At 35.1% G+C, this 23,893-nt stretch overlaps 1 protein-coding gene across 1 annotated transcript in view; it reads right to left on the reverse strand.

The window, feature by feature from the left end:
- Positions 1 to 236: 236 nt before the first annotated feature.
- Positions 237 to 23,893, reverse strand: part of EAF2 (ELL associated factor 2) — a 45,968-nt gene continuing 22,311 nt past the window's right edge. The window contains exons 5-6 of the mRNA XM_007450501.1: positions 11,509 to 11,769; positions 237 to 422 (exon numbers count right to left, since the gene is read on the reverse strand). Of these exons, the coding sequence (XP_007450563.1) occupies positions 376 to 422; positions 11,509 to 11,769 (308 nt within the window). The 3' untranslated portion in view covers positions 237 to 375. The remainder of the gene's footprint in view (positions 423 to 11,508; positions 11,770 to 23,893) is intronic.

A 23,893-nucleotide genomic window follows, 5' to 3' on the forward strand; every position in this document is an offset into this window, starting at 1 on the left:
TATTATAAATCAACAGTTTTGCCATTCACAATTGAAAACAGCAGTGTGGTAAAACAGAACACTGAACCTGAACTTCAGAACACCTGATCTGCCACTTGTTAACAATATGTGGGCAAGTAACCTAACCCCTGAAGTTTGTTTTCTCATCTGTAAAACTTCCTAGGAGTTTTGTTAAGATTAAATGAAATCACATGAAAATGCCGGTACCCATAAAAGGTAAAAAATGTAACATCAACTGAAAATTCTGAATCAGATTAAATTTCTCTTATCATCAAAGTTAAGATACCTTTTCCTCAGTCTTAGGAATTTTTATTCCTAATATAAAATAAATTATCACATGTCTTATAAACTTTATACTTATAGCTGAATATTTCTTCAGTCATCACTGTCACTTCCTGATTCACTCAGCTGCAAATCATTTCCTAAAATAAAAAAAGGAAAACTGTAGTAATTGAATATTTTAATATTTAATATTTTTGGATAACATAGATGTTTTACAAAATATAACCCCAAGGTGATCCTGTTTAGCCAACATTATGTCTTTAAATTACAGGATAAGCAATCTGATTATTAGTCACATCAGTAGCAACTCAAAGAATTAATATTACCTGTAAAGAAAAAATAAACCACCAATCTTCAGCATAGTTTTAGTATCACTTGGCATCTATTGATAGTTTAGTCTTCTTTCACATACCAACATCACCCTTCTTTTATACCACTGATTTAATTACATCAGGAAATGAGGAGAAAATGTGGTTCAGAAGATCAGACTATTTTGAAGAGTGAAAAAATGTATAATTTTTTACTACAAATTCAGGCAAAGTCATTAAGTAGTATATGTTAAGAGTACCTCATCATTGATTATCTTGTAATTCACCCATGTTCTTACAGTCACGGAACTTACATTCCAGTGGGAGAGACAGACAATAAACAAATATATAATGTAATATTTATCCTAAGTAGGGATAAATATTACACTATTTAGATGGGTCTGGGGAGAGTGGTGAGAGATGCTATTGTAAATAGGGTAGTTAGGAATGCCTCCTCAAGGTGGGACATTAGAACAGAGATCCAAATGTAGAGAGAGAGTAAAGAAAATACAGAGGTGGGGGAAAATGTCCAGGCTCAGGTAAAAGCAAATACAAATGCCCCAAGGCAGAAGCATGCTTCTTGTGTTCTCTGACAGCAAGAACACCCCCGTGGCTGGAGTGGAATGAATGAGGAAGAGAATGTAGGTAAATAGGTCAGAAAGATATCCAGAAGACCATGGTGTGTAGATCATGGAAAAAACTTCAGATTTTGTTTGAAATGTAATGGGAATTCAATTCACTGGAAAATTTTAAACAGGCAACTGACTTGAACACTATTGTATATCAGTGAATAGACTATAATGGTGTGGAGGAAACATGGAATCAGGGAGAACAGTTATGAGTCTATGCAGTTTCTCATGTAAGATATAATATCAGCTTTGAGAAAGACAAATACTGTATGACTTCACTTATATGTGGAATCTAAAAAACAAAACAAATGAACATATAAAAAGGAACAGAGTGACAAATACAGGGAACAAACAGGTGCCAGAGGGGAGGTGGGTAGGGTGAGGAGAGAAATAGGTGAGGTACAAACTTTCAGTTATAAAATAGTGATAAGTATGAAATGTACATTGTGGGGAGTATAGTCAGTAACTATGTAGTATCTTTGTATGGTGACAGATGGCAACTAGACTACGGTAATCGCTTTGAAATGTACAGAAATATCAAATCACTATGCTGTGTACCAAGAACTAACATAGTGTTGTAGGTCAATTATACATCAAAAACAAACAAACTCAGAGAAAAAGATCAGATCTGTGGCTACCATGAGTGGGGGGTTGGGGGGAAGGGAAATTAGATAAAAGGCAGTCAAAAGGTACAAACTTCCAGCTATAAGATAAATACTAGGGATGCAATGTATAACATGATAAAAATAATTAACACTGTTGTATGTTATATATGGAAGTTGTTAAGAGAGTAAATCCTAAGAGTTCTTGTTGCAGGGAAAAAATTTTTTTCCTATTTCTTTAATGTTTTATGTATATGAGATGATGGATAGTAGCTAAACCTATAGTGGTAATCTTTTCAGGATGTATGTAGTTAAACAGTTGTACACTTTAAAATTATACAGTGCTGTATGTTAATTATATCTCAATAAAACTGGGGAAAAAAGAAGTAATACTGGCTTAGACTCAGGTGGCTCAAGTGAAGGTGGTGCTAAGTAGTCAGATTTATAATTTGCTTTGAAGATGGAGCTTACAAGACTATTAACAGTACTGGACTTAGTGCATGAGAGAAAGAGAAAAGTGAAGGATGACCCCCAAGATTTCTGGTCTAAACAACTGGATAAATGGTGGTATCATTTACTGAGATGAGAAAAACCAGAGGAACAAGATTGTGTAAAAACAAAATCACAAGTTCAATTTTTAACAAGGTACACTTGAAATACCTAGTAAATATTCAAGTATATATGGTATAGGCAATTGGATATACAAGTCTGAAGCTTAGGGTAGAGGCTGCAGCCGCAAAAGATTTGGGAGTCATTGATTACAGGGGGTTTATTTGAAGCTATAGGATTGGATAAATCTTTTGGGTGGTAAATTACAATGGTTAACAAACTCTTGTATTTTTAAACTACTCCACAATCAACAAAAGCTGGAGTATTTTGAAGCTAATATCCAATTTAAGATGAGTACTTTTTAGGCCATATATAAACTGTTGCAAGATACCTCAGTCCACTGCATGAAATCCAGAACTAATTACATCACTTGATAAAGAAACCTGCTAAAGCTTCATTTGTGCATCTGGTTCACATGACCGTTTTCTTATATTCAAGGCTTAAGTTTCTATTTATTATACAACTATTGTATGGCATAAGAATGTTTATCCTGACGTGATGCCTATAAAATGAGTTTCTCAAGTGACACAAACCCAAATGTCCTGAGTTCCGTTTTTCTTAATAGACTTCATACTACGGAGGTTATAAGCACAGCATTACCATGCTGTTGGTTGAAATGTTCAGTTTTGAAGATATGAGATTAGCCTTTGAATATGAGATGCTTAGTAAAGGAAATATGTTTTCAATCAAAATGGTAATTATGACTTGGAAAAAAGAGTATACCCATAGCAAATGCATTCAGATACCTAAACCAATGTTTCTCAATGAGAGCAATACTGCCCCCTAGGAGATGTTACAGAAATGTGCGTGACGGGTCTCTTGTCCCAGTGATTTGAAGATTGCTAGTGGCATTTAGTGAACAGGGAACTTAGGAATCTTAAACGTCTTGTAATGCAAGGACCAATCGTGAACAATAAAGAACCCTTCTACATTCTGTAAAACTTTTGAAAGTCCAGTGGGATACTCATGTACTTGAGAGGTCTGTTTATAATTTTAAGGCCAGAACTAATTGCATTTTTATAAACTAAAAGTATCCTTTTGCACAGACATAAAATTCTCTGAAATTTACAAGGATGCAACTATCATGTAAACTGAAAGAAGACTTTACTTTTTTTCTGAGACCTTTACAAAGATTTTTTAAACTTGTTTCTGAAAACACAGTGATATCTATGTTGCTCATTGGCTTTGGGTCAGCAGTACAGCACCTCAAAACTTATCTGTATACGCAATTCTATGAATATCTATGTATATACCTTTCCAGTCCTTATTTTAACAAGATAAATAAAAAGAAAAAATATTGACATATGAGTTGAATATTGCCTTGCTTCCCTTAATTCCAAATATATTCATTAAAAGTAAGTGCAAACATATGGCACTTTGTTATGTTGTCTCACCAGGCCTGAACATTTACAAAGTAGAATATCTATTACTTTACTATAGACTATTTTTACTTTGTCTTAATATTACATTAATTATTTTCAAAGATATATGTGCCTAGATGATATTAAGCTATGAAATTCATTTCAGAATAGTAAAGGGGACTTAAATATATGTTATAAAAGAGGGTGCTGAGTCTGCTAAGGTTGAAAATGGGATGACTGCAGTAACAATAATAAAGGGTTTATTTCCTCTTAGGAAACTTAAAGTTTGGATAAAATATATCAAGCAAAGAAATTCACTATTTTTTTGAAAGAAATTCTAAGTGGTTACTACTTGTATAACAAGATTGCTGCTGATTTTTCCATATCATTGTTGCATCCAAAATATTTCTAAATTCTTTTACTATTTCTATAGTTTGTGGATTCCTTTGGATTTTCTATATAGACAATTACATTGTCTACAAATAAGGATCATTTTATTTCCTGTTTCCGATTCTTATTTTCATTTCTTTAACTTGTTTAACCACATTTTCTAGAACCTTCAGTACAATGTTGAATAGAAATCATGATATTAGTCCTCCTTGTCTTCTTCCTGACTTTAACGGAAATGCTTCTGGAGTCTCTATTAGTATAATGTTGGCAGTAGTTTTGTTTTTTGTGATTAACTTTTATAACGTTAAGGAAACTCCCTTATATTCAATCTTCAGTAAAAGTTTTAAAATTAATAAATACTGACTGTTGTTAAATTCAAATTTGTTGAAATGATCATATGGCTTTATTCCTATAATCTGTTAATGTGGTAAATTATATTGATATAATTCCAGATATTGAACATTTCCTACACTTCTGTGATGAGCTTTACTTGGTCATGATTTAGCTTGCTTGTTTTAAGTACCGTGGTTATTCAATTTGCTAATATCTTATTTAGTAATTTTACATCCATGTTCTTAAGCGAAATTGGTCTATAATGCTTTTTGTCTTGTTCCTGTTCAGTTTTGATATTGAGATTACCCTAGAATTATAAATGAATTGGGTTGCTTCCCCTACTCTTCTATTCTCTGAAACAGTTTGTAGAAGATAAGAATTGTCTGTTCCTTGAAGATCTGCTAAAATTCATCTGTAAAATTATCTTCAATTTTCTAGCATCTTGGGGATATGGAGATGGGATGAAGGAGGAAGAGACGTTAATTGTTAATGGTTTCTTCAGACTTTCCACTTCTTTTTGAGTCAGATTTGGTAAATTATACTTTTTTCCTAGAAAATCATCCATTTTTATGCCAAATATACTGGGATAAAATATTAGTAAAGTTTTCATAATGAAAAAAATAGAAACATACTATAATTTTAACCACTTTTTCATTTCTAATACTGTGTTTTACTCTTTTTTTCTTCATCAGCCCTAGTTACAGGTTGGTCTTCTTATAAGTTTTCAAAGAAATAACTTTTAGTCTTGTTGACCCTCTAATGTTTCTTTGCTATCTATTATACTAATTTCAATTCTAATCTATAATACTTTCTTTCCCTGTTTTAAGGTTTTATTGTTCTTCTAGTTCCTAAAGGTGAAACTTTCATGCATTTATTTTCAATGTTTTTTAAAAAAGAACATTTTGAGGCTACAAATTTCCCTCTATCATTTTGGTTGCACCCCAAAATTGTTGAGATATTTCTGATATTGCTTAATTAAAAATATTTTATAATTTCATTGTAATTTCCTTTTTTTTTTTTTTTTTTGTTGTGGTACGCGGGCTTCTCACTGCTGTGGCCTCTCCCGTTGCAGAGCACAGGTTCCTGATGCGCAGGCTCAGTGGCCATGGCTCACGGGCCCAGCCGCTCCGCAGCATGTGGGATCTTCCCGGACCGGGGCACGAACCCGTGTCCTGTGCATCAGCAGGCGGACTCTCAACCACTGTGCCACCAGGGAAGCTCTGTAATTTCCTTTTAACGTGTAAGTCACTAGGTATGTGCTCCAAAGTTTCGAAGCATGTATTTTAAACTATTTTTGTTATTTATTTATATTCTCATTGTTTTATAGCCATGTGATACGATCAATAAAATATGAATTCTTTTAAATGTGTTATTTCATTTGTCCTAGTAGAAAGTAATTTCCATAAATGGTTTATATTATTAAAAGAATGCCTGCTTCTCATTTTTAGATTGTAAGATTCTACGTATTTACTGTTAGAATGGCCATGTTCAGCCTCCCAAGGCAACAGAAATAAAAACAAAAACAAATGGGAGCGGGGCTTCCCTGGTGGCACAGTGGTTGAGAGTCCGCCTGTCGATGCAGGGGACACGGGTTCGTGCCCCGGTCCAGGAAGATCCCACATGCCGCAGAGCAGCTGGGCCCGTGAGCCATGGCTGCTGAGCCTGCACATCCAGAGCCTGTGCTCCACAACGGGAGAGGCCACAACAGTGAGAGGCCTGCGTACCACAAAAAAAAAAAAAAAAAAAAAAAAAATGCTGGAGAGGGTATGGAGAAAAGGGAACACTTCTACACTGTTGGTGGGAATGTAAGTTGGTATAGCTACTGTGGAAAACAGTATGGAGGTTCCTCAGAAAACTAAAAATATAATTACCATATGATCCAGGAATCCCACTCCTGGGCATGTGCCCAGACAAAACTATAATTCAAAAAGATGCATGCACCCCTATGTTCATAGCAGCACTATTCACAATAGTCAAGACATGGAAACAACCTAAATGCCCATCTACAGATGAATGTATAAAGAAGATGTGGTACATACATACATATATACAATGGAATACTACTCAGCCATAGAAAAGAACGAAATAAGGCCATTTGCAGCAACATGGAAGCAACTAGAGATTATCATACTAAGTGAAGTAAGTCAGAAAGAGAAAGACAAATACCATATGATATCACTTATATGTGGAATCTAAAAGATGACACAAATGAACCTATCTATGAAACAGAAACAGAATCAGGTACAGAGAAATGCAGAAAAGTAAAATCATTTTTCATTATTCTGAAAAATTATTGAAAGCAATAAGGGAAAAACTACAATAACATACAAGGGAACTCCCATAAGGTTAACAGCTGACTTCTCAGCAGAAACTCTACTAGCTAGAAGGGAGTGGCATGACATATTTAAAGTGATGAAAGGAAAGAACCTACAACCAAGATTACTTTACCAGGCAAGGATCTCATTCAGATTCGACACAGAAATCAAAAGGTTTACCGACAAGCAAATGCTAACAGAATTCAGCACCACCAAACCAGCACTACAACAAATGCTAAAGGAACTTTTCTAAGTGGGAAACACAAGAAAAGGATGTACAAAAACAAGCCCATAACCATGAAGAAAATGGTAATAGGAACATACATATCGATAATTATCTTAAACATGAATGGATTAAATGCTCCAACCAAAAGACACAGGCTTGCTGAATGGATACGAAAACAAGACCTGTATATATGCTGTCTACAAGAGACACACTTCAGAACTAGGGACACATATAGACTGAAGTGAGGGGATGGAAAAAGATATTCCATGCAAATGGAAATCAAAAGAAAGCTGGAGTAGCAATACTCATATCAGATAAAATAGACTTTAAAATAAAGAATGTTACAAGACACAAGGAAGGACACTACATAATGATCAAGGGATCAATCCAAGAAGAAGATATAACAATTATAAATATATATACGCCCAACATAGGAGCACCTCAATACATATGGCAACTGCTAACAGCTATAAAAGAGGAAATCGACAATAACACAATAATAGTGGGGGACTTTAACACCTCACATACACCAATGGACAGATCCTCCAGACAGAAAATTAATAAGGAAACACAAGCTTTATGACACAATAAACCAGATAGATTTAATTGATATTTATAGGACATTCCATCCAAAACCAGCAGATTATACTTTCTTCTCAAGTGCACACGGAACATTCTCCAGGATAGATCACATCTTGTGTCAGAAGTCAGGCCTCAGTAAATTTAAGAAAATTGAAATCATAACAAAGCACCTTTTCTGACCACAGTGCTATGAGATTAGAAATCAATCACAGGGAAAAAAATGTAAAAAACACAAACTCATGGAGGCTAAACAATACGTTACTAAATAACCAAGAGATCACTGAAGAAATCAAAGAGGAGGGCTTCCCTGGTGGCGCAATGGTTGAGAGTCCTCCTGCCCATGTGGGGGACGGGGGTTTGTGCCCCGGTCTAGGAGGATCCCGCATGCTGCGGGGCGGCTGGGCCCGTGGGATATGGCCGCTGGGCCTGCGCGTCTGGAGCCTGTGCTCCGTGGCGGAGGAGGCCACAGCAGTGAGAGGCCAGCGTCCCGCAAAAAAAAAAAAAAAAAAAGAAATCAAAGAGGATATCAAAACATATCTAGAGACAAATAACAATGAAAACACGATGATCCAAAACCTATGGGATGCAGCAAAAGCAGTTCTAACAGAGAAGTTTATAGCAATACAATCCTACCTCAAGAAACAAGAAAAACCTCAAATACACAATCTAACCTTACACCTAAAGGAACTGGAGAAAGAAGAACAAATAAAGCCCAAAGTTAGTAGAAGGAAAGAAATCATAAAGATCAGAGCAGAAATAAATGAAATAGAAACAAAGGAAACAATAGCAAAGATCAATGAAACTAAAAGCTGGTTTTTGAAAAGATAAACAAAACTAATAAACCTTTAGCCAGACTCATTGAGAAAAAGAGGGAGAGGACTCAAATCAATATAATTAGAAATGAAAAAGGAGAAGTTACAGTGGACACTGCAGAAATACAAAGCACCATAAGAGACTACTACAAGCAACTCTATGCCAATAAAATGGACAACCTGGAAGAAATGGACAAATTCCTAGAAAGGTATAACCTTCCTAGACTGAACTAGGAAGAAAGAGAAACTATGAACAGACCAATCACAAGTAATGAAATTGAAACTGTGATTAAAAATCTTCCAACAAACAAAAGTCCAGGACCAGATGGCTTCACAGGTGAATTCTATCAAACATTTAGAGATGAGCTAACACCCATCCTTCTCAAACTTCCAAAAGAATTGCAGAGGAAGGAACACTCCCAAATTCATTCGAGGCCACCATCACCCTGATACCAGAAACAGGCAAAGATACTACAAAAAAAGAAAATTACAGACCAATATCACTGATGAATATAGACGCAATAATCCTCAACAAAATACTAGCAAACAGAATCCAACAACACATTAAAAGGATCATACACCATGATCAAGTGTGGTTTATCCCAGGGATGCAAGGATACTTCAATATATGCAAATCAATCAATGTGATACACCATATTAACAAATTGAAGAATAAAAACCATATGATCATCTCAATTGATGCAGAAAAAGCTTTTGACAAAATTCAACACCCATTTATGATAAAAACTCTCCAGAAAATGGGCATAGAGGGAAACTACCTCAACATAATAAAGGCCACAGACAACAAACCCAGAGCAAACATCATTCTCAATGGTGAAAAAACTGAAAGCATTTCCTTTCAGATCAGGAACAAGACAAGGATGTTCACTCTCACCACTATTATTCAACATCGTTTTGGAAGTCCTACCCACCGCAATCAGAGAAGAAAAAGAAATAAAAGGAACACAAATTGGAAAAGAAGAAGTAAAACTGTCACTGTTTGCAGATGACATGATATTATACATAGAGAATCTTAAAGATGCCACCAGAAAACTACTAGAACTAATCAATGAATTTGGTAAATTTGCAGGATACAAAATTAATGCACAGAAATCTCTTGCATTCCTATACACTAATGATGAAAAAGCTGAAAGAGAAATTAAGGAAACACTCCCATTTACCACTGCAACAAAAAGAATAAAATACCTAGGAATAAACCTACCTAAGGGGGTAAAAGACCTGTATGCAGAAAACTATAAGACACTGATGAAAGCAATCAAAGATGACACAAACAGATGGAGAGATATACCATGTTCTTGGATTAGAAGAATCAATATTATGAAAATGACTATACTACCCAAAGCAACCTACAGATTCAGTGCAATCCCTATCAAATTACCAGTGGCATTTTTTACAGAACTAGAACAAAAAATCTTAAAATTTGTATGGAGACACAAAAGACCCCGAATGGCCAAAGCAGTCTTGAGGGAAAAAAATGGAACTGGAGGAATCAGACTCCCTGACTTCAGACTATACTACAAAGCTACAGTAATCAAGACAATATGGTACTGGCACAAAAACAGGAATATAGATCAATGGAACAGGATAGAAAGCCCAGAGATAAACCTATGCACCTATGGTCAACTACTCTATGACAAAGGAGGCAAGGATATACAATAGAGAAAAGACAGTCTCTTCAATAAGTGGTGCTGGGAAAACTGGGCAGCTGCATGTAAAAGAATGAAATTAGAACACTCCCTAACACCATACACAAAAATAAACTCCAAATGGATTAGAGACCTAAATGTAAGACAGGACACTATAAAACTCTTAGAGGAAAACATAGGTAGAACACTCTTTGATATAAATCACAGCAAGACCTTTTTTGACCCACCTCCTAGAGTAATGGAAATAAAAAGAAAAATAAACACATGGGACCTAGTGAAACTTAAAAGCTTTTGCACAGCAAAGGAAACTATAAACAAAATGAAAAGACAACCCTCAGAATGGGAGAAAATATTTGCAAACGAATCAACGGACAAAGGATTAATCTCCAAAATACATAAACAGCTCATGAAGCTCAATATTAAAAAAACAAACAACCTAATCAAAAAAATGTGCAGAAGACCTAAATAGACATTTCTCCAAAGAAGACATACAGATGGCCAAGAGGCACATTAAAAGCTGCTCAACATCACTAACTATCAGAGAAATGCAAATCAAAACTACAATGAGATATCACCTCACACCAGTTAGAATGGGCATCATCAGAAAATCTACAAACAGCAAATGCTGGAGAGGGTGTGGAGAAAAGGGACCCCTCTTGCACTGTTGGTGGGAATGTAAATTGATACAGCCACTATGGAGAACAGTATAGAGGTTCCTTAAAAAACTAAAAATAGAATAACCATATGACCCAGCAATCCCACTACTGGGCATATACCCAGAGAAAACCATAATTCAAAAAGACATATGTACCCCAATGTTCAATGCAGCACTATTTACAATAGCCAGGTCATGGAAGCAACCTAAATGCCCACTGACAGATGAATGGATAAAAAAGATGTGGTACATATATACAATAGAATATTACTCAGCCATAAAAAGGAACGAAATTGGGTCATTTGTAGAGATGTGGATGGAACTAGAGACTGTCATACAGAGTGCAGTAAGTCAGAAAGAGAAAAACAAATATCGTATATTAACGCATATATGTGGAATCTAGAAAAATGGTACAGATGAACCAGTTTGCAAGGCAGAAACAGACACAGATTTAGAGAACAAACATATGGACACCGAGGGGAGGAAGTGGGGCGCGATGGTGCTGGTGGGATGAATTGGGAGATTGGGATTGACATATATACACTGATACGTAAAAAACAGATAACTAATAAGAACCTACTGTATAAAAAAATAAATTGAAGAAAAGAAGGTAATGGGTAATACTGTCAAATGAATAAAAAAGAAGTCTTTCTCTGTATGCAAATTTTAGACCATAATCAGTATGGCTCCACTGTGAATTCTTACTTTTCCAATTACGCAGGCTTATGTATACTTACTTAAAGTATTCATCAGGAGGCCATTGCTGTCATGATGTTTATTATGACCAGCCACTATCTCAGGAATCCTGCACTGTGGCATGGTAGACATGGTAGGATGTTCTGAGACATAATTCCCTGGATCAGAAGGAGAGGATCTGCACTCTTCATCTTCTGAATCACTAGAACTATCCTTACTGCTTGAAGATGATGAACTTTTGGAATCTGATGAACTATCACAACTACTCATCTGGTCCATTAGACTAGCTTCTGCCTTCAGTTCTGAAAATAAAACAGAAGTTAATAGTTAGCGTAAATAAATATTAACTATAAATATTAAATAAATATAATAAAATTTGAATGTATCAGTTTCTAACAAACTTGATGGGGAATAAATAAGACTAAACATACATTTACAGATTTAAAGCATTTTATTTAAAAAGCTCCTCTACTAGTAGAAAATGAAAAGTAAAATCCCTCTTCTTACCCCCTCCTCAAGTTCCTTTAATCCTACTCTCCAGGAATAATCACTTCTAACACTTTCTTGTGACCATATATGTTTTAAAATTCTGCTTGGAAACTGGCATTTTAGATTTTGACACCAACTCACCTACTGTTAGAGCTTGAGTGTGGTCTTTGTTACTAACCAACCAAGAGTTAAAAAAAAAATGTCAGGACTTCCCTGGTGGTGCAATGGTTAAGAATCCGCCTGCCAATGCAGGGGACATGGGTTCAAGCCCTGGTTCGGGAAGATCCCACATGCTGTGGAGCAACTAAGCCCATGCGCCACAACTACTAAGCCTGCTCTCTAGGTGCTGCAAGTCACAACTACTGAGCCCGCATGCCACAACTACTGAAGTCTGTGCACCGCAACAACAGAAGCCACCACAATGAGCAGCCTGTGCACTGCAATGAAGAGTAGCCCCCGCCCGCCCCAACTAGAGAAAGCCTGCGTGGAGCAGCAAAGACCTAATGCAGCCAAAATAAATAAATTAATTAATTAATCTCTTTTAAAAGTCAACTTTTCTAGCAAAAATTGCATCCCTGAACCCAAACCTTTCTTTCCCAGCTCTTCTCTGGTAGTCTTTCTTTCTCCCTGTCCTATGTCTGGACAACATATACACATAGTTCTCAGACGCCCCAAAAAGTAAAATAAAAAGCTCCTCTGCTATCAAGCTGAGCTATATTCAATGTTGGGATTATGAAAAGTAAAAGACATAGGCAATATCTAAACTTAAATACTATATTTACTTATGCCATTATACTTAATTACCCATGTAACTCAAATAAAATATAAAAAAGAATGTGAACGTTTTAAATTGTAAAAATTGAAATCTGTTTTGTTAGAAACTGACCTCCAATTCTTTTCTTATTCCCCCAGTACATGTAATGCAACACAATACATAGAGATGAATTTTTTCAGCTTTACTGAGGTATAATTGGCAAAAAACTTGCACATATAAAAAGTGTACAACATGATGCTCTGATATACATATACATTGTGAAATGATTACCATAATCAAGTTAACACATAATCTCACATAGTTACCATTTTGTGTGTGTGTGTTTGTGTATTGTGGTAGAAACACTTGTCTTGACTAGCCTGCTGCTGTTGGATACCCCTTCCAATCTGGGAGAAGAATAAGCTAACTGAGATGCTTTCTGTAACTAAGCTGGAGTCAGGACATGCTGGGCCTGAATTGCCATCTTCTGAAGGGGGAGGTTACAAGATGCCCTGAATATGTTGTTCTTCTAGTGCTTCCTTGGGTCCCTAACCAGATTACCTTCCTCTTTCCATCTTTCAGATTTCTCCTTTGATTGTCTTTTGCATTATTTCCAGGGTTTATAGTTTTACTTAGTGGGGAGAAGCAGAAATAGATAAGTCTATGTCATCTTGTTCCACAATATATTTTAAGAGACTGATCTTATACAGAGTATGTTCTCTATCATCTTATACAGAGTATGTTCTCTATCAAAACAAAATAATTTAAAATTTATAAATGGAACCTAGATAATATTCAAGTAGTTGAGAACTAAACACACTTCTAAGAAACCCATGGGTCAAATACAAAATCAAAAAGATTTCAGAAAATATGTCTAATTGAATGAAAATAAAAACACAACTTATCAAAATCTGTGGAATACAACTAAAGCACAGCTTGGAGAGAAATTTGAAACATTACATGATTATACTGGGGGGGAAAGGAGGTCTCAATTAAATGAACTAAGCTGTACCTTAAGAAGTTAGAGAAAGAAGAGCAAATTAAAACTAAAGTAAGCAGAAGGAAAAAATAGCAAAAGCACAAAACAAGAAAGACAACAGAAAAAAAAGTGAAAATAAATGAAACATAAATTGACTGCTTGAGATAAATAATGTTGATCAAACTCAACCAGGTTTATCAAGAAAAAGAAGATACTAGATATAAATTACTAATATCCAGAGTGAAAGAGGTGACAGCACTACAGATCTTACAGCATTAAATGAATAGAAAGGAACACTGTGAACTACTTTATGTCCACAAACTCAATAAATTAGATGAACTGGATCAATTCCTTGAAAGGCACAAACTACTAAATTTCACTCAAGAAGAAACAGATAACCAGAATATCCATAAATCTTCTAAAAAAAACTGAGTTGTAGTTAAAACCCTCCCCACACCCTACACACAGAGCTCCAGTGACAGATAACTTCACTAGTGAATTCTACCAGTTATTTAAGGAAGAAATAATGTCAGTTCGATACAAATGCTTCTGTATAATTAAAAAGGAAGAAATACTTTCCAATTCATTCCTTAGGGCCAGAATTACTGATACAAAATCCAACAAAGACATTACCAGAAAAAAATAATGTCCCTTATGAACAGACACAAAATTTTTAAAGAAAATTTTACCAAATCAAATTTAATAATATATAACAGTGGTTTTCAACCAGCTATGATTTTGTCACCCAGGGAGACATCTGGCAATCTGGAGACATTTTTGGTTGTCACAACTGGGGGCAAGTGGTGATACTAACATCTAGTGGGTAGAAGCTAGAGATGCTGCTAAACATCCTACAATGCATAAGACAGCCCCTGACAAAGAACCATCCAACTCCAAATGTCACTATTGCTGAGGTTAAGAAATGTCCTATATTAAAAGGACAATACATCATGATTAAGTGGGGTTTTCCAAGGAATACAAACTTTCAAAAATCAATCCATATAATTCACTATATTAAAAACTGAAAAATAAAAGCCATCTCAAAACAGCAGAAATTTCAACAGTGATTCTTGATAAAAACTCAGCAAAATAGAAATATAAGTTAACCTTATGAAGGACATCTAGGAAAAGCTTACAGCTGAAATCATACATAATTGTAAGGGACTGAATATTTTCCCTCCAGCATCAGAAACAAGAGGTTTTCCACTTTGACCACCTCTAGGCAACGTTGTATTGAAGGTTCTAATTGGTGCAGTAAGTCATGAAAGAGAAATAAAAGCCATCCAGATTGGAAAAGAAGAGGTGAAACTGTCATTATTTACAGATAACATGATTGTCTATGTAGAAAAGCTGATGGTATCTACAAAAAAGCTCTAGAATAGTGAGTTTAGCAAGGTTAAATACACAGGGACAATATACAAAAATCGGCTTTATTTCTATGTACTAGAAATGAGCAATTAGAAATTAAAATCATATAAACAAGAGCATTTATAATAGCTTCTGAAAATTAAATAACTATTAAAAAATTAAATAATTATAGATAATTCTGACAAAATATTTGAAGGACCTGTATGTTGAAAACCATAAAGCATTTCTGAGAGAAATTAAAGATCTAAATAAATGGAGAGAGATACTGTGTTCATGGGTCAGAAGACTCAATATTGTTAAGATGCCAATTTTACACAAATTGATCTATGGATTCAGTGCAATCCCAATAATAATTTCAACAGGCTCTTTAAGAAACTGAGAAGCTAATTCTAAAATTCACATGAAAATGGAAGAGTCCTAGAATACACAAAACAACTTTGTAAGAGAAGAACAAAGTCGTAGGACTAAAATTTCCTGGTTTCAAGACTTATTATAAAGCTACAATTATCAAGACAATATGGTATTGCCATGAAGATAAACAAATAGATCAATATATCAGAATAAAGAGTCCAGAAATAGACACACACAATATGGACAACTGATTTCTTTTTTACAAAGGTGCAAATATATGAGGAAAGTCTTTTCAACAAATGGTGCTGAATAATTCAATATCCACATGCAAAAAAAACACCTTTGATACATACCATGTACCATATACAAAAACTGACTCAAAATGAAGCATGGGCCTAAATGTAAAACTATAAAACTTCTAAAAGAAAACATGAAAGAAAACCTTTGTTACTATGATCTTGGTTTAAGCAAAAAATTTCAATATGACACCAAAAGGAGAATCCAGAAAAAAATGGATAAAGTGCATGTATTCAAAATTAAAATCTTTGGCTCTTCAAATTACATTGTTAAGAGAATGAAAAAATATAATCCACAGACTGGGAGAAAATATTTGCAAGGCATGTATCTGATGAAGAACTTGTATTCAAAATATATAAAGAATTCCTAAAAGTCTAATAAGAAAATAAATAATCCAATTTTTTAAATGGCAAAAGATTTGAATAGACATTGTGCCTGAAGAAAATATAATGATGGCAAATAAGGACATGAAAAGATACTCAACATCATTAGTCATTAAGGAAATGCAAACTAAAGTGACAATGAATATGATCCAACAATCCCACTCCTGGGCATATATCTGGACAAAACCATAATTCAAAAAGATACGAGTACCCCTATGTTCACAGCAGCACTATTTACAATAGCCAAGGCATGGAAACACCTAAATGTCTATTGATAGATGAATGGATAAAAAAGATGTGGTGTGTACACACACACACACAAACACACACACACACATATACACACAATGGAATACTACTCAGCTATAAAAAAGAATGAAATAATGCCATTTGCAGCAACATGGATAGACCTAGAGATTATCATAGTAAGTGAGGTAAGTCAGAAAGAGAAAGACAAATACCATATGATATTACTTATATGTGGAATCTAAAACATGACACAAATGAACTTATCTATGAAACAAAAACAGACTCATATACACAGAGAACAGACTTGTGGTTGCCAAGGGGGAGAGGTGGTGGAGAGGGATGGATTGGGAGTTTGGGATTACCAGATGCAAACTAGTATACACATTGGGTTGGCCAAAAAGTTCACTCAGGTTTTTCTGCTGAATCGCTTTGCTGTATACCAGAAACTAACACAACATTGTAAATCAACTATGCTTCAATAAAATAAATTTTAAAATTTTTATTTTTTTAAAAAAATTAGGGCACAATAAGATACCACTACACACCGCATTAAAACTGATACAAGCATTGATATAGATGTACACTGCTGGTAGGAATGTAAAATAGTACAACCACTTTGGAAAACATTTTGGCAGTTGCTTAAAAAGTTAAATACACACCTATCATACAATCCAGCTATTTCACTCCTACATATTTACTGTGGAGAAAAGAAAACATTTGTCTTTTCAAAGACTTGTATGTTATGTTTATAGCAGCTTTATTTGTAAAAGCCAAAAACTGGAAACAACCCAAACGTCCATCTTCAGGTTGAGCAGATAAACAAATTCCTGTATATCCATAAAGTAGATTACTGCTCAGCAATAAAAAGGAATGAGCTATTGATACAACCTTCAATAATGGATGATTCTCAAAATAATTATGTTTAGTGCAAAAATCTATGCAAAAAAGAGGACATACTATATGATTCCACTGATACAAATTTCTAGAAAAAGCAAACTAATGATAATGACATAAAGCAGATCAGTAGTTACCTGGGAATGGATGGGGTGGGAAGGAGTGGGAGAGAGGGATTACAAAGGAGGAGGAGGAAACTTTTTAGAGTGATAAATATGTTCATTACCCTGATTGTGGTTGTGGTTGTAATTTTAGGATGTACACATATGTCAAAATCTAGCAAACTGTACTTTAAATACATGAAGATTTTGTGTCAGATACACATAGAAACACACCCGCACAAGTGATCCTACATGATTTCTGAGCCTGTGTAATTAAAAAGATAAAGTTTTGACCTCACTCCTCTGTATCCTTTCTCTCTTCCACTCTCCCTTTCTCGACACTTATTCTTGGAACCCAGCCACTATGTTGTGAGGAAGCCCAGGCCACTTGGAAAGGCAATGCGTAGCTTTTCCAGCTGACAACCCCCAAAGTCTCAGTCAAAAGCCAGCAACAACTGGCAGATGTGAATAAGTGAGTCTTCAAATGATTCCAGCTGCTAGACCCCAAGTCAGTCCAGCTGACACCAGCTGTTCCTAGAACAGCTATGAACTATCCCTACTGAGCCCTACACAAATTGAAGATTTATGTGCAGAAAATATGTTGTCATTGTTTTAAGCCTGACCAAGATTTTCCTTAAATTCCAAATATTTGGAAACCACAAAACATTCTTATAAATGATTTATTGTCTAAGAACTGAAATTACAAAAATTTTTAGAATTTAACTACCATGGAAGTGTTAGTCATTTACTAGATGCAGTGATACCTAGAAAGCTATTTATACTCTTAAATGCATACAAAAGATAAATTCAATATAGATGAACTAAGCATCCAATTATAAGAAAAACATAGCAAACTCAAAGCAAGTCAAAGAAGGAAATATTTTTTTAAAGAGCATACATTAATGAAAGAGTAAAAAAAGGAAAAAGAAAATAACAATAAAAATTAAAATAATAACTAATATTTGAATACTTCCTAGTGCCAGGAATTGCTTTAGGTACTTTATATATATTTATTGCATTTAATCCTCTCAATAATCCTAATTATTGTCTCTATTTTAAAAATGAGAAAACATACACAGAGAGAATACGAGGTTAAGTAAATTTCCCTAGGCCACCCAGCTGATAAGTGATGGAGCTGGGATTTGAATGAGAGTACTCTGACTCTGAAGATGTCATTCTTAGTCACCACATTTATTATGTCTCACCAAGACCAAAAGCTGGTTCACTGAAGCCTAATGAAATGTATCAAATTCTAAAAATATTGGTTAAGCAAAAGAGAGAAAGGGCATGAATAATCAGTGCTAGGAATAAAAACATGCCATAACTACAGACATTGTAGAGATTTTATGGACAAATTATGCTAGTATTTTGAAAATGTGAATTAAACTAATAATTTTCAAGACAAATATGAATTACCAAAACTGAATGAATAGACAAATATGAATTACCAAACTGAAGAAATAGAAACTGAACAAACCTATCGTTATTAAAGAAATTTAGAAAAATTTACCACATACAAACTGTTTCAAGGAATAGCAAAGTATATAAATCCTTTAGAGTACATTCAGACATGTGCATAGATAGACAGGGAAAGGAAGAGAATGTGTTGGAAAGGAAAGAAACTTCTGTAATTTTTAAAAAAACTGAAACCAAAGTGGTAAGCTGCAATTAAGGAGCCCGCCTGCTGCAACTAAGGAGCCCATATGCCACAACTAAGGAGCCCGCAAGTCACAACTAAGGAGACCTGGAGCCGCAACTAAGGAGCCCTCCTGTCACAACTAAGGAGCCCTCCTGTCACAACTAAGGAGCCCATGTGCTGCAACTAAGGAGCTGGTGAGCCACAACTAAGGAGCCTGCCTGCCACAACTAAGACCCAGGGTAACCAAATAAATACATATTAAAAATATATACAATATAGGCAGAAATTAACATAGTTGCATTAGAGTGGTGAGATTATGAGTGGTTTCATATTAACATTGTTTTTACATTATATTGTCTTCTCAATAAATAATCATTATCTGAAAAATAATAAATTCATAGTAAAAATTCAAATAACAATTTGCACCATAGAAAATGAAAGGTTCCTATAATCCAAACTCCCAAAGATAATGCTTACATTTTAGTATAATTCTTCCAAGTTCGTCTATGCATCTGCAACTATATACACATTTTGTTTTCAGAAATGGTTCATACACACTCACACACATTGTATAATAAGTAAAAACATTTTTACTTAATAATATATTTGGATATCATTCTTTGTTACTAAAATGTGCACTAGCTCTTTTTTAATAGGGATGTGTAGCATTGTAAACCCTTCTGTATGTGCACCTAGGATTTTTCTGTTTTTTCCTTAGTATAAAAAAATGCCACATTGAGCACTCTTATGTGACTGATATAGGTATACCTATGTAATTATGTATCTATCTGTACAAGTTTTACAATAAGAGAAATTTCTAGACTTTCTAGGTAAGGAATAGGCACACTTTAAATTTAACAGTTACTAGCAAATAAGGATGATAATGAAAGCAAAACCTTATATAGTAGTTTCTTTGTGCTAGACCCTGTTCTAAGTGTTTTACAGGAAAAATTCCTCTACAAAAAAATATATGTCAATTTATGTTTCTTCAAAAATGTATGCACACATTTGTTTCCCTTTATATCCTCACCAGTACTGGTTGTTGACAATTATTTTAGCTACTACCAAGCAGATAAATGAAAAAATATCTCTTTCCCCATCAAAATACTCATGACATTTTTCACAGAACTAGAACAAATAACCCTCAAATTCACATGGAACCACAAAGACCTGAAATTGCCAAAGTAGTTTTGAGGAAAGAGAACAAAGCTGGAGGTTTCACATTCCCTGACTTCAGATTATGCTACAAAGCTACAGTAATCAAAACACCATGATAGGGCTTCCCTGGTGGCGCAGCGGTTGGAAGTCTGCCTGCCAGTGCAGGGGATGCGGGTTTGAGCCCTGGTCTGGGAGGATCCCACATGCCGTGGAGCAACTGGGCCCGTGTGTGCCACAACTGCTGAGCCTGCGCTCTAGAGCCCACGCGCCACAGCTACTGAAGCCCACATGCCTGGAGCCCACGCTCCACAACAAAGAGAAGCCACCGCAATGAGAAGCCCGCGCACCACAGCGAAGCGCTGCCCCCGCTCACTGCAGCTAGAGAGAGCCCACGTGCAGCAGCGGAGACCCAGCACAGCCAAAAATAAATAAATAAAATAAATTTATAAAAACAAAACACCATGATACTGGCACAAAAACAGGCACATAGATAAGTAGAAAAGAATAGACAGAAATAAACCCATGCACTCATGGTCAATTATGACAAAGGAGGCAAGAATACATAATAGAGAAAAGACAGACTCTTCGATAAGTGGGGCTGGGAAAACTGGACAGCTACATGTAAATGAATGAGATTAGAACATTTCCTTATACCACATACAAAAATAAACCTGAAATGGATTAAAGACAGAAATGTAAGACCTGAAACCATAAAACTCCAAGAGGAGATCATAGGCAGAACACTCTTTGACATAAATTGTAGTAATATTTTTTGGATCTGTCTCCTAAGAAAAAAGAAGCAAAAGCAAAAATAAATGGGACCTAATTAAACTTAAAAGTTTTGCACAGCAAAGGAAACTAACGACAAAATGAAAAGACAACCTCCTGATTGGGAGAAAATATTTGCAAATGATATGACTAATAAGGGGTTAATATTCAAACTATATAAGCAGCTCATAAAACTCAATATCCAAAAATACCTAAACAACCTGGTTAAAAATGGGCAGAAGACTGGAATAGACTCTTGCCAAAGAAGATATACAGATGGCCAACTGGTACATGAAAAAATGTTTAACATCGTTAATCATCAGAGAAATGCAAATCAAAACCACAATGAGATATCACCTCACACCTGTCAAAATGGCTATCATCAAAAAGTCTACAAATAACAAATGTTGGCAAGGATGTGGAGAAAAGGGAACCATAGTACACTGTTTGTGGGAATGTGGATTGGTGCAGCCACTATGGAAAACAGTATAAAGCTTCCTTAAAAAAACTAAAAATAGAATTACCATATGATCCAGCAATCCCATTCTAGGGTATATACCCAAAGAGAACAAAAACACTAACTTGAAAAGATGCATGCACCCCAATGTTCATAGCAGCATTATTTACAATAGCCAAGATACGGAAGCAACCTAAGTGTCCATCAACAGATAAATGAATAAACAATGAAATATTACTCAGCCATAAAAAGAACAAAATTTTGCCATTTGCAACAACATGGATGGACCTAGAGGGTATTATACTTAGTGAAATAAGTCAGAGAGAGTAAGACAAATACTGTATCTTATCCCTTATATGTGTAATATAAAATCTAAAAGATAAAACAAAACGTGTATAACAAAACAGAAACAGACTCACATATATAGGGAACAAACTAGTGGTTACCCATGGGGAGAGTGGGGGTAAGATAGGGGTATGGGATTAAAAGATACAAACTAATATGTATAAAATAAAATTTAAAAAGGATATATTGTACAGCACAGGGAAATATAGCCATTATTTTATAATAACTTTAAGTGGATTATAATCTATAAAAATATTGAATCACTATGTTGTACACCTGAAACTAAAATAAGATTGTAAATCAACTATACTTCAATTAAAAAAAGAAAAATATCTGTTTTTGGCTGCGTTCGGTCTTTGTTGCTGCGTGCAGTCTTTCTCTAGTTCTGGCGAGCGGGGTCTACTCTTTCTTGCAGTGTGTGGGCTTCTCATTGTGGTGGCTTCTCTTGTTGTGAAGCATGGGCTCTAGGTACTTGGACTTCAGTAGTTGTGGTGCACGGGCTCAGTAGTTGTGACTCAAGGGCTCTAGAGTGCAGTCTCAGTAGCTGTGATGCACGGCTTACTTGCTCCACGGCATGTGGGATCTTCCCAGACCAGGGATCAAACCTGTGTCCCTTGCATTGGCAGGCAGATTCTCAACCACTGTGCCACCAGGGAAGTCCCAAAATGTCTTTTTTTGTTGAGATGCTTTGCTATGTAGCACATGGTCAGTTTTCTTTTGTTTTGTTTTTTAATTTCACATGGACTTGAAAAACCTATACATCTCAAACAGTGGAAGTGCTATGTATATCTACTTAGTTCAAGTTTCTTAATGGTGTTTTGCAAATCTTATTAATCTGGGGTTTGCCTGAATCTATCAATTACTGAGAAGGGATATACTAAAAATCTCCCACTATGAAGTGAATTTATCCATTTTTCCTTGAAATTATGTTAAACTTTTAGCTTATTCATTTCTAGGCATACTCTTGTAACCCCTGCACAGTGTCAGACATTGCAAGAATAAAACTATTAAATTTTAGAAAAAAATATCTTTTAATCTTAAAATTTGAACTTTGAAAGCATTAGTGAATCTGATCCATTTTTCATACATGTATTGGCCACTGTACATCTTATGTTGTGAGACTTGAGTCCAGAAAGAAATTCTGCATGTGACAAAAATGGCTTTTTGGAGCTAGAAGATTTAAGGAACAAACAGATGAAAAATGCAATAACTGAAATGAAAAATACACTAGAAAGAATCAATAGCAGAATAAATGAGGCAGAAGAACAAATAAGTGAGCTGGAAGACAGAATGGTGGAAATCACTGCTGCAGAATAGAATAAAGAAAAAAGAATGAAAAGAAATGAGGACAGTTTAAGACGTCTCTGGAACAACATGAAACTGACCAACATTTGCATTATAGGGGGCCCAGAAGGAGAAGAGAGAGAGAGAAAGGGCCTGAGAAAATATTTGAAGAGACAATAGCTGAAAACTTCCCTAACATGAGAAAGGAAACACTCACTAAAGTTCAGGAAGTGCATAAAGTCACATACAGGACAAACCCAAGGAGGAACACACCAAGACACATATTATTCAAATTGACAAAAATTAAAGAGAAAGAGAAGATAGTAAAAGCAACAAGAGAAAATCAACAAATAACATACAGGGGATTCCCATAAGTTTATCAGCTGACTTTTCAGCAGAAACTCTGTGGACCAGAAAGGAGTGGCACAATATATTTAAAGTGATGAAAGGGAAAAACCTACAACTAAGAATAGCCTACCCAGCAAGGTTCTCATTCAGATACAACAGAGAAATCAAAAACTTTACAGACATGAAAAAGCTAAGAGAATTCAGCACCACCAAAGCAGCTTTACAACAAATGCTAAAGAAACTTCTCTAGGTGGAAAAGAAAAGCCCGTAACTAGAAACAAGAGAAGCTCACAGATAAAGAGAAACATACAGTAAAGCTAGGATATCATCCATACACAAATATATCAAAACCAGCAATCGTGAGACAAGGAGAGCACAAATGCAGGATATTGGAAATACATTTGAAATTAAGAGAACAGCAACTTAACACATTATTGACCAGGGATTTTTTGCAGAAACTAACACCTGTGGCTGCAATACGTCTCTGGTAAAAAATGTGTTAAAACAACTATATATATATATATATATATATATATATATATATATATATATATATATATAT

This window comes from Lipotes vexillifer, unplaced genomic scaffold (genome assembly GCF_000442215.2).
Source record: "Lipotes vexillifer unplaced genomic scaffold, Lipotes_vexillifer_v1.1 scaffold1106, whole genome shotgun sequence".
Taxonomy (NCBI): domain Eukaryota; kingdom Metazoa; phylum Chordata; class Mammalia; order Artiodactyla; family Lipotidae; genus Lipotes; species Lipotes vexillifer.